The following is a 12,257-nucleotide window of genomic DNA, read 5'->3' as shown; positions in this document are numbered from 1 at the left end:
AATTAAAAAATAATAATAATAATACAAATCCTGATATACTTACAGGTTTTCCATGACAGTGACAAAATATCAATATTTATTTTAATTATAGTATTTTTACTATAATTATTGTCATGTGACCATCATCTGACAAAGAACGACAAATTTGCAAATGTGTTTTAAAATGATTGAAATATTAACAAAAAATTTAATAATAAAAATGTAAAATTACAATAAACAAATAAAAAAAAATATCCTGACATTCATAAATATACAAATAATATTAAAAGAAAAACAGCCAGAATGATGAAACAAACAACAGTATTCACAGAGAATGATTAAATAAATGATAATACATATAAATGATCATAATAAAGTAGAAATACAAATGAGGTATGATAGAAATACAAAACAATAAATGATAGAAATAATGACAAAATGATAGACAACAATAATATGATAGAACAATAGACAGAAAGAATGAATGAATGACAGAATGATAGAGAAATAGAACGAATGAAAGAAAAATAGAACACATGAAAGAATGAGATAAAAACAGAAATGACAGAACGATAAAAAAAGTACAAATGAAAGAACAAAAGAAAAATAGAATAATGACAGAATGATTGAAATATAGAATGAATGACAACAACAGAAAAATAGAATGAATGAAAGAGAGAAAAATAGAACGAATGACAGAATGCTAAAAAACATATGTGACCATCATCTGACAAAGAACGACAAATTTGCAAATGTGTTTTAAAATGATTGAAATATTAACAAAAAATTTTATAATAAAAATGTAAAATTACAATAAACAAATAAAAAAAAATATCCTACTTGCAAGATTTCCATGACAGTGGGATTGATAAAAAGCTGATAATGAAAAGAAAAACTAGAGTAAATGTAATAATAAAATGTAAACACTTAAATAATTTTAATAATTATTCATATAAATTATTAGTATTAATATTTTATATTTTACTATACATATTTAATTTAAATATTATATTTTAAATATTAATAAATAAGTATTATATTTATAAATATAACAAGTATTACATTTTATGTCATGTGACCATTAACTATTATAAAAAAAAATAAAAAACAATTATGCAAACGTGTTGAAATTTCAGGAGGTACTTCACTTAAATATTTCAGGTCCAAGGTTTGGAAATCGCTGGTCTAAACTAAACTAAAACATTTATGAAACATTTAAAATATATGTACTGTTTTGAGAAATTCTTCACCCTTTGATTCAGTGGAATCACTTCTTTCCACATTATAACGGTATCGAACGCCTTTCTCTGTCAGGAGGGACACCAGACTCTGTGTGACCAGGAAGGTGGGAGGGGTCAGTTCTCTCGGCTCCTGTGGCGCCCCCTTGAGGGCAGAGCTTTGCCTCATCCTCTGCTGCGGACCGGTGATAGCGCTGATGTTCATCCCTGTAGCTGCTGCCATGAGATCCTGAGAGGAAGGACATGCAGGTGAGACAGCATGATTAGGCAGAAGGCAGGATGATTAAATGAGCTGAAAGCAGAGAATGATGAAGAGCATAGCAAGGATAATGAGGTGAGAAACATTAGCAGAGGAGACAAGAAAGATGGTTGGTAGGGAGGAGAGAGAGAGAGAGAGAGAGAGAGAGAGAGAGAGAGAGTACCTGAGTGCAGATGTCCACTAACTCTCTGTAGGCAGCAGGACTTTGGGACACTAAACTGCCGATAGCAGAGCTGAGGAAGGACAGGAAGGCGGAGCCTGTGCGATCGCTCATAGAGCCACGCCCCATTCCCTGCTGGTCCATGCCTGTGTGGACACGCCCCCCCACTGCCAGACACATCAGCCGCACCAGGATACGGATGTCAGCCAGACCCAGAGCCTCCAGACCACTGGACTGATTACACACTGAACTACTGAAACATATGGTGACAGATACACAATGTGTATATTTATATTTGTACATTCGATATGGATTATCAAAAAAAAAAAATGAAGGGCTTGCAGTCGATTGTAAAAAAAAGGGGCGGGGTTTAAACTGGCTAAATGACTGGAGAAGTGCACCACATACACCACAAGAAAGAAGTCTGTTGTTTCAATAGAAATTAATTTGATTATAGATTACGAGGACAAAAAAATTAAACGTATGCATAAATGAATCGTTAACAATAAGATGCAATGACAGTTCATTTCCATTTCATGTTGACTTGAACTCCTCATTAATACAGTATTCATTAAAATGATTTATAATTGACAAAAACACAAAACAGACTTTTTCCCACAAAATTATTTACATCAAGTTTGATAAATGTTTAATATTCTGCTTTTTTAAAGTTTCTGAAAAATACACAAAATCAGTCAGAAAATCTACAGATCATAACAGTAATACATTTTAGGGTTTCAAATACAAAATAACTGACTTTTTCCCAACAAAACGATTTAAATCAAATTTAAATATTCTATGTATTTTTTATTTTCTATTTCTTTTCTTTTTTTTTGTTTTTGAACATTAAAATAATCATAGTCAGGAAATCAACAGAAATTTTGGATTTGTGTGAAAAAAAAGTATTTTGGGGTAAAATCTGAAAAATTCTGTGGAATTCATTTAGATATATTAACCATATACCATCTAGTAACCATGTTAATCTATGCTGAGAACTACACTCTTACTGGGAGCAGAAAGAAATAATACAAAATAATAAAACTAATGCAAAATTTTGTTTTTTTTGTTACTTTGTTTTTTGGGGTTTTTTGAGGAAAAGTCTTAGTGAAAAAAAAATATTATATATATTTATATTACATGTATATATTTATTATATATCTGTAAGGATTTTGCAAAATGGATTTAAATAAAGTAAAAAGAATAAACAAATTAGTCAAATAAAATGAAATGGCCAAGGGAAGGGTAACACATTTGTGAGTAATGAGTGTGATGTTGATGGGTGAATAATGGAATTCTGCAAGGCTCAGATTCCGTGCAGGTCAGTCAGACATTGATGGATCCATCACAGTAGGACATGTCAGATTCGGTGAGAGGGAGTTCACCGAGCAGATGATATATTTACTGCTGAGGGAAGTCAGGTACGAGTGGTTGTTACCTGGTGGAGGTCTGTGAGAGAGCTCTCATCACCATACTGTAGGCCAGCAGGATCTGAGCGGTGGTGACGACTCTCCTCAGAGCCAACAGTCTCTCCTGGGGCTCCCGCAGGGATGCTGCCTGCTGCCCGAGACTCAGAGGAACCGAGGAGCTCTTCAGTTCGGTGCTGACAACACCTACACACAGAAACAAACAACAACCTGCTGCATTTCACTGAGATTTTGGAAGCTCTTGTAGGAAACATGAAACAAAATAAGAACATTACCTTTGTAAAGCAGGTTGTTGTCTCCGCTGACCGAGCCACTAACGAGGGCTCCAAGTGGGTCGTGTTCAGTGAAGGGGATTGGGTCGGGCACGGGCTTCTTCTCACTCAGACCCAAAGGCCTCAGAAGAATCCCAAAGTCCTCCAAACCTGTAAGCCTGCCTGAATCCGAGTCTTCCTGGTTACCTAGATCCCATTCATCTAATACAGAGACATTACATCATTACACATTCATTTATTAAACTGGATAGTGTTGGTTATTTAAAAGTTTGCACAAATACCTTCTGATGTACCATCTAATTGACCAATCAGATCAGACGCCAAGCCTCTTGCCCTGAAAGAACAACATCTGGGTTGTTATATAGCAAAAAGTCAATGGCTACAGCATGTTCATCGTTTTTTCATCTTCACCTGTCCTGTTTGGAGCTCATAACCCCCAGGTTGGAGGCTAGGTACTTTTCCCTGCATGCAGTGCACAGGAGGTAGTATGGGCTGCCTGATCCGCATTCGCCTCCGAACCAGCCGTCCACGTAGGCTCCATTGCTGCGGTAACCACGGCGACTGGCGCTCTGACCGCATCCCGGGTGATGGCGCTTCATGTGGTTGTTGAACTGCAGGGTGAGTGTGTTACACAGCTCACACTCCACCATCTCATGAGGCTCTGGGTGCTCTTCTCTTCCCTGAGACAAAAAGAGAGATAGAGTGAGAGAGCAATCAAAAATACATTCATAAATATACAAATAATATTAAAAGAAAAACAGCCAGAATGATGAAACAAACAACAGTATTCACAGAGAATGATTAAATAAATGATAATACATATAAATGATAATAATAAAGTAGAAATACAAATGAGGTATGATAGAAATACAAAACAATAAATGATAGAAATAATGACAAAATAATAGACAACAATAATATGATAGAACAATAGACAGAAAGAATGAATGACAGAATGATAGAGAAATAGAACGAATGAAAGAAAAATAGAACACATGAAAGAACGAGATAAAAACAGAAATGACAGAACGATAAAAAAAATAGTACAAATGAAAGAACAAAAGAAAAATAGAATGAATGACAGAATGATTGAAATATAGAATGATTGACAACAACAGAAAAATAGAATGAATGAAAGAGAGAAAAATAGAACGAATGACAGAATGCTAAAAAACATAATGAATGAAAGAACGAGAGTCTTATCAGTGGTTAGGATGTAGTGTATGCATGACTTCACCTCTCGTTGGGTTCTCTGCTTTCCTGTAGGGTGAGAGGAGCTGGAGACTCAGGGCACTGGACCGTCTCTGGCCCTTCAGAGGAGGGCGTATCAGTGGCGCCCCATGCAGATGAGCCCTCTCCTGTGATGGGATGTTCCAGCATCCAGCTCGCCAGCACCTCAATGGTGCGTGAGTCCACCTCTCCAGTGACCCCTGAGAGAGGTCACAAAGAGGTCAGGGAGAACACTCAAAAAACGTTTAAACACACTTGACTGAATTCAAGTTTCTCGTGATCTTAAAAACTATTTGGTCTGAAGTGTATGATAAATGCTTGAAACTTATAAAGTGAATATGAATTACTTTTTTTCAACAAATCTATAATTTTATTTTAAAAACAGACAATATGGAAGCAGACTTGTTGGACTAGATGGGGAAGGAAAACTTTAATACAGAACTGATTAAACTAGAAATCTATGGAAGCTTGTTTCTACCATGGGATAAAAAAAATTGCAACTTTTTCTCTCACATTTATATTTATATATCTTATTTATATATCTTTATCTAACAATTCTGTCTTTTTTTTCAGAATATAAGACAAAGTCAGAATTGCAGGTCAATTTCAGAATTGCAAGATATTCTGAAAAAAAATGTGGGGAAAAAAAAGTTGAAATTGTGGGATGTAAACTCGTAATTGCAAGAAAAAAGAAATCTGAATTCAGTACTGTTAGACAAAACAAAAGAATTGGCTTATTTTAAAAAGTTGGCTTTGCGAACAAAAAATAAATATATAATTACATTTTTGTATAACTATAATGTTTAAGAAAATGTAAATATGCAATAAAATGATTATTTAAAATATATACAAAATATTTATATAAATAAGTTGAACTTTGTTGAACTGTGAACAGAGCATTCATAATAGAAAATAAGACTTCATGCGGTGCACCACTAACATTTCCCATGATTCAGCTGAGTGTTTTAGTGGGGAAAACAGTGAGGGGTGAATTGAAGCAGGATCTCATAGGGAAGTGTAATGAGTCTATCTACCGTAATAACAGCATCATCAGCAGTCAGCAGTACATAATTAGAGACAAAATAAATAAATAAATACACTAATCAAAAGTACAAAACTCAACATAATTATCCAACTCTTCCATCCTTCTTAATCTTTGAAAATTTCATAAAGCATTGTAACATGATTGTCCCCTTTAGCAGGTAAGAATGAGTCTGGCTAGATGTTGCAAGCCCTCGCTGGTACCTGCTGCCTCCATGGCCCTGTAGATGTGTCTCATTGAGAAGCCCATTTCAAGCAATCGCACTGGGACAAACACTTGGGGCTGTTCTGAAGGACAGAAATCAAAATGTGATTCAGTGATGCATCAGAATGTGTCTGGACTGGGCTGACTGATGCAGTCAGTAAGGTAAATATAATGTTTTTTAATTATTTAGAAAATATCTGCATTTAAAAAATATAGCACAGTGCTAGAGAACTGGGGAACTTATTGGTCAACAAAATGACACATGGACTACAAATTCCATTACACACACACACACACATACATTTCAAATTCCATTACATATATTTTTTTACACTTAATAAACTTTAATATCTGACACGGACTACAAATTCCATTATATATTTTGTTGCACTCAAAGTTTAATATCTGAGACCACATTGAAGGATTTTTTAATTTACATATACATTTCAAATTCCATTACATATTTTTTTTTACACTTAATAAACTTTAATATCTGACATTGACTACATATCCAATTACATTTTTTTCCCTAATAAAATTTAATATCCACATTGAAAAGTATGAATCTTTTTCATTTACATAAAACAGTTTCTTATAAAAATTTATATAAAAATAATAATTAAAAAATATTCAGAAATGTATAAATTGTTAGGATAGTATTTCTAAGTCATTAATCAAATTTGTGATATTAAAAAAACTAAGACATTCTCAAACTTTACTTTAATTGATTTAATTTGTATTATTTTTCAATTAACCTTTCACACAGACTGACACTGATAATATAATTAAATACATTAAGTGTAATATAAAAATATAATTTAATTTTTTATAAAATAAAAATAATTAGACAATTTATTCACTAGTGTTCAAGTTTTGGACCCCAGTGCATAAAAAATATAAATATATTTATAAAAGAAATTTGTAATTCATTGTGAGATTCAATGTGCCATTCAACAGGGTGTAAAGATGCACAAAAAAGCCAAACACTTTTTTTGCAATCAGTGAGTACAGTATGTAACAAACCCAAAAATCCTTCCAAAGCAAGACTCAAGTGTAAAACATACACAGGCGTCATGGTCTTGACATCAGTTTATAAAAACTAATTGAAAAAAAAAAATCACTAGACCATATGAACTGTGTCCATGGATGCCACATGCTACTTATATTCCAGTCTGTCTGGACGTCTTACCCACGGGGGTCCTGGTCTGACCGCAGGGCTCCAGGAAGCTGGTCTGCTGCTCAGTGAAGCCCTCACAGGAGGCTGAGCTCGTCAGGCTGAGCCCGGGGGGCAGAACCGGACTGTGGACGAGACCTGCCAATGTGGGAAAACGTGCCAGTACCATCCGCCTAGAGGAGCCCAGCCACACACACATGCACACACAGACACAAGAGAACCGCTAGCACCTGTTCTAGAGCAAACCTTCAGCTTGAGCGTGTGTTATGATCAGGTGTTAATCACCCTGGTGTCATTAAGCCATGCTCAGATGCCTGAGGTTAAGAGGAGCATGTGTTTATGAGGTTATAACACACACAGCCACGGCTTTACCTGTAACCTTTGTGTGAGTGTGTGTCTCAGTTGACGCCGATCTGGAGTGAGAATATCCAGGCATGTCAGAGAGTTTACCGTGTGTGTGTGAGAGTGTGTGTGTGTGAGAAACCCTTGTCTCATGTCTCTTTCTTTCAAATTGACATTGACTAGCACAGTTATTAAAAAAACTGTACAGTACAATTACTCCTCAGATGTTACAACACAATGGCATTATTTCATAGTACTTTATAATGACTTCACTAATTCATAGGTTCCTTTATAATACACTCTTTAAATGTTAATAATTGGGCTTGGATGAAAGAGAAACTCACTGTAGCAGGTTGATGGGAAGGAAAGGGTTAAAGTTCTCCAGGCTGTCAGCCTGCAGGGCGGTGAGGAGCGAGGCTGTGAGGTCATTGGTGGAGGGTGAAGCTGATTGGCCGAAGATGGCGGTGCCTTCAGAGCCGTTGCTGTAAAGCGAGACTGAACTGGAAGATTTGGACACGGGCTGAGAGGACGAGTGACCTCCTGAATCTGTGTACACAGAAACAACAGAACAAAGAGTACAATTAATGAATATACAAAAAACAAACAAATATTACATTAAAAGCCTACGTTAATATTATTATTACTAGTAGTAGTAGTAGATATTATTATAGAATTTTTCCTTTCTAAGCTACATGAAATGCTACTGTGCTACTACTATTAAATTATTATACTAACGTTACTAAATTAAATTAATAAATATATTAAGTATTATTCTTTTTACAGACTTTCTGCCTTCTAAAAGTTCAAAGTTAAAATGAAAAGTTAGTAAATTATATTAATACATTTAAAAACAAATAAACATTAATAATAATAATGTATTACTATTAGCTATTTTTCCAGACGTTTGTCTTTCTAAGCTATATGAAATACTACTACTATTAATAATAATAAATTGCATTATTGTATTAAAATTATAAAATTATGAAATTATATTAAGTATAAAGCTAGTTATTAAATTATATTAAGTATATAAAAAGAAACAATAGTAATAATAAAAATGTGATGATGATATTATTTTTGTATATTTTGTGAATTATTATTTTTACCGACCTTTGCCTTTCTTTTTGTTATATTTCATTATCATATTAAAATTATTAAATGAATGTTATTAAATTATGAATAAATAATTAAACAAACAGTAGTAATATTAATAATTTATTATTTTTATTAGCAATTTTTACATTTTTTTGGCCAATTAGACTTTTGCCTATTAGCTATTTTTTTTTTTTTTTTTAACTTTTGCCTATTAATAATTATAATACATTAAATCATATTAAAATGATATTAATAATTAAATAAATTAATAGCGTTATAATATGTAAAACAATTAATTAAATTATTATATTACAATTATTAAATTACATTAATTACTGAATTATTATAAACAAATATATAAACATTTAATTATTATATTATTATTACAAGTCAAGTTAAAAAGTTTAATTATTATTATTCAACAGTAAAAGTAGTAAACAACTGAATAAACTGTATTGTTCACATGTTGCTGCCAAAGCTCCAGACCTTTGTGTTCTTTGCTTCCATCCTCGTGCAGTCTGCTCAGCACTCCTTTAAAGATGATGATCTGGGCCCTCTCGAGGTCTGATAAAGCCATGGCCTGTTTGATCGGACAGGTTCTGACGGCCCACTTCACCATGCTCCGCACCACAAACTGCAGCACAGAGCGCAGCTCGCCGTTCTCCTCCCCACCAGCAGAGGCTCTCGCTGGGTCGGGGCTACTTACATTGACCCCTGCATCTGATTTGGGAACCAGCAGGAGATCTGTGAACTTCCCGCAGCTCAAAATGACAGCCAGAGATTTTAGCGCCCCCAAAAGGAGGTAGGAAATGCGGACTGCGCGCATTTCCAAAGCAAAGAAGTCCACTCTGGGTTGTGGCGCAAGTATTGGTGGACAGGGGGTGCCAACACTCTCCTCGTTTGACTGTATGAGGGATCTGAATGTGTCATCTTGGTTCTCATCTCTCCTCTCTTCCACTTTATTTCTGTCCTCATCCACCGGACAGCTCATTCTCTCTTCATCCATCATAATACGAGCGATGTCCTCATCCAAACATCTCTCCAGCTCTCTACGCGGGCCGCCCTCAGAGCTGATTCGGTTTCGTGACAATCCAGATGTTTCGGATGATCCAGGAGGCGGCTCTTGCTCTTCTAAGATGCCGGTCATCAGGATGAGGTCGAACAACATGGAGGGCTTGAGGCCACGGCAGCGGGACATGTCCAGCTGGGGGACGTCACACGGCTCCAGGGAGGAGAGAGGCGTGTCGCTGGGTGACCAAGAATTCAGGAAGCTTTGGGTTAGCGGGACCACAGCAGGTCACAAGCAGTATGAAGATGAAAAGAGGAGGGAGACGGAAGGGGCAAGACAGAAATAAAAGAGTGGAAAGGAAAGGATACCATGATTAGAAAAAAAATGAAGGGGACAAAAGACAATACAAGAAAAGGGAAGTGAAGAAATCGAAAAGGAAAAAAGATGCATGCAACTGACAAAAAGAACAGGACAGGTATAACATACAAAAAAATTACAATGGCACCTGAACATAGAAACTAATGACAGTGCTGGAGAACATTAAGTCATAAAGCACTACACTATTATACTCTAAAAGGTTTTGTATATTGTGTGTATATATATATATATATATATATATATATATATATATATACATACATATATACATACACATACACACATTTATAATGTGTAAGAAAAATATTACCTGTCACATTACAGAGACAACACATTTTTCTAAAATGAAATAGTCTTTTATATGGTCACTGCACTAAAGTCAAACTAAATCAATGCAATATTAATCTGACAAAATTTACTTCCAACCACTAATAAAATATTGTTAGATGTATAAATCTTTCATATAAAAAATGAAAAATAATAAATAACAAATCTGATGTATAAAAAATATATTAGATATATTTATTTCTTACAACTAAAAATAGAGATGTAAATTATTACATTATAATGAATACATTATAATAAAATAAATACATTATTAAAATAAAATGAAAAACAGCAAAATATCAAATTCAGTAAATGCATGAAAAATATTATTAAATATATTTTATCTTATTATATCTTGTGAACTTAATACATTTTACAAAGTTTTGTTTTCGCTTAGATTTTTTGCAGCCCCCAAACACCCCAATTTGAACCCTTTACTCTAAAAAATTATAAACAATGAGCATTTTTACTATGAATTGCATGACAAAATTTAAAATGAAATAGGTGGAATTTCATTTAAATTTTATAATAAAACAGACATTTTAAGTAATTTAAAAAAAACAATAGTAATAATAAAAATATGACAATAATGATTAATTATTATTTGTGTATATTGTGTGTATTATTTTAACCGACCTTTGCCTTTCTTTTTATTATATTTAATTATTACATAGAAACTATTAAACAAATTTTATTATAAATAAATAAATAAATAAAATGATAAATAAATAAAAAACAGTAGCAATATTAACTGATTATTTTTTATTATTATTTGTTATTTTTTACTTTTGCCTCTTTGATTATTAATAATAATCATAATACATTAAATCATTATATTAAATTATAATATAAAATGTAATCATTTGAAACTTGCATTTATTTGACCGTCTGTAAGAATACTGTATATATGTATTTGTGTACTTACCTCACAGTAAAATCTGTCTCCTCCCACTGAAGCTTAGCCAAGGGGCTTCCCTCTTTCAAGACCCCGAGCAGAGTCGCCCGTCGACCGCTGGGTTTGTGCAGACAGGTCCCTCCAGCACGGAGACCGCTGTCCACCCCTCCGATCAGGGCCATGACGGGCCAGACTTCAGTGCACAACACACTGAGCTGGGCGTCAGAGAGCCCCGCTGGGCCAGAGAGGTGGTCTGTCGATGTCCCGACATCTGCCCAAGCAGAGCCCCTCTCACATTTCTCATCGGACTCCTTATTGGGATGACCTGCTGGCAGAGGACGAAATATATTAACCATTAAAACACAATTGGCATAGCGATTACAAAAAGCCTTTTCTAAAAAGTAATTCATGGGAAAAATTCTATATTATATACGCTCCTGGAAACAAGACGAGTAATCAACATTTTAAAGTCTAGAAAGTTTCTAAATGTATTTAGAATACATTTTTGTATACATTTAGTTTTTTACATTTACATGTATTAATTTAGCAGACATTTAGTCTGCTTTTTCTGCTAGTTTTTGTTAAATTTTTTATTTTAAAGGGGTCATATGATGCGATTTCAATTTTTCCTTTCTCTTTGGAGTGTTACAAGCTCTTGGTGCATAAAGAAGATCTGTAAAGTTGCAAAGACTAAAGTCTCAAATCCAAAGAGATATTCTTTATAAAAGTTAAGAGTCAGCCAAGCCTACCTAAAACGGCTCGTTCTAACACGCCCCCACATGTCTACATCACTATGTGGGAAGATTTGCATAACGCCGCCCAAATGTTCACGCAAAGAAAGAAGGCGTAACTTTTATTCTGTGTGATTCGTTGTGAAAGCGAAACTACTTTGTTTGGTCTTCCAAAAGAGGACGATATCTGCTTTGTCATGCCTGGAGCTGATCCATGCTGGTTGCTGAGGAAATACTACATATAATACTAATACAGCCCGCCGCTTCTTCTCACTCAGCCCGCCGCCTCTGCTCGAAAAGGCCGTGGTTGACGCTGTGTTTTGTTGTGAAAGCTAAACTACTTTATGCCGGCTGTTCTGACTCAAAGACTAAGTAAATTTTTTATATTTAAAGAGTTTTTATATTTTATATATTTAAAGCAAGTTTTTTGGGCAGTGTAGAGTAGGGCTTGTTGTTTGTCATTTCTCCGATCACAAATGCAGACATGGTTTTATGTTA

At 34.4% G+C, this 12,257-nt stretch overlaps 1 protein-coding gene across 1 annotated transcript in view; it reads right to left on the bottom strand.

The window, feature by feature from the left end:
• The window catches only part of LOC107565391 (probable E3 ubiquitin-protein ligase HERC1), an 85,822-nt gene that overhangs the window by 20,269 nt on the left and 53,296 nt on the right, over nt 1-12,257 (bottom strand). Inside the window, exons 32-43 of the mRNA XM_016250615.1 lie at nt 11,059-11,356; nt 8,906-9,690; nt 7,669-7,870; nt 6,998-7,155; nt 5,808-5,891; nt 4,570-4,762; nt 3,744-4,007; nt 3,614-3,666; nt 3,336-3,533; nt 3,072-3,246; nt 1,640-1,889; nt 1,230-1,446 (exon numbers count right to left, since the gene is read on the bottom strand). Coding sequence (XP_016106101.1) covers nt 1,230-1,446; nt 1,640-1,889; nt 3,072-3,246; nt 3,336-3,533; nt 3,614-3,666; nt 3,744-4,007; nt 4,570-4,762; nt 5,808-5,891; nt 6,998-7,155; nt 7,669-7,870; nt 8,906-9,690; nt 11,059-11,356 — 2,877 coding nt within the window. The remainder of the gene's footprint in view (nt 1-1,229; nt 1,447-1,639; nt 1,890-3,071; nt 3,247-3,335; nt 3,534-3,613; nt 3,667-3,743; nt 4,008-4,569; nt 4,763-5,807; nt 5,892-6,997; nt 7,156-7,668; nt 7,871-8,905; nt 9,691-11,058; nt 11,357-12,257) is intronic.

This window comes from Sinocyclocheilus grahami, unplaced genomic scaffold, assembly GCF_001515645.1.
Source record: "Sinocyclocheilus grahami isolate Dianchi unplaced genomic scaffold, SAMN03320097.WGS_v1.1 scaffold999.1, whole genome shotgun sequence".
Taxonomy (NCBI): domain Eukaryota; kingdom Metazoa; phylum Chordata; class Actinopteri; order Cypriniformes; family Cyprinidae; genus Sinocyclocheilus; species Sinocyclocheilus grahami.
The sequence above is the reverse complement of the archived record's forward strand: the minus strand, read 5'-3'. Positions and strand labels throughout refer to the sequence as shown.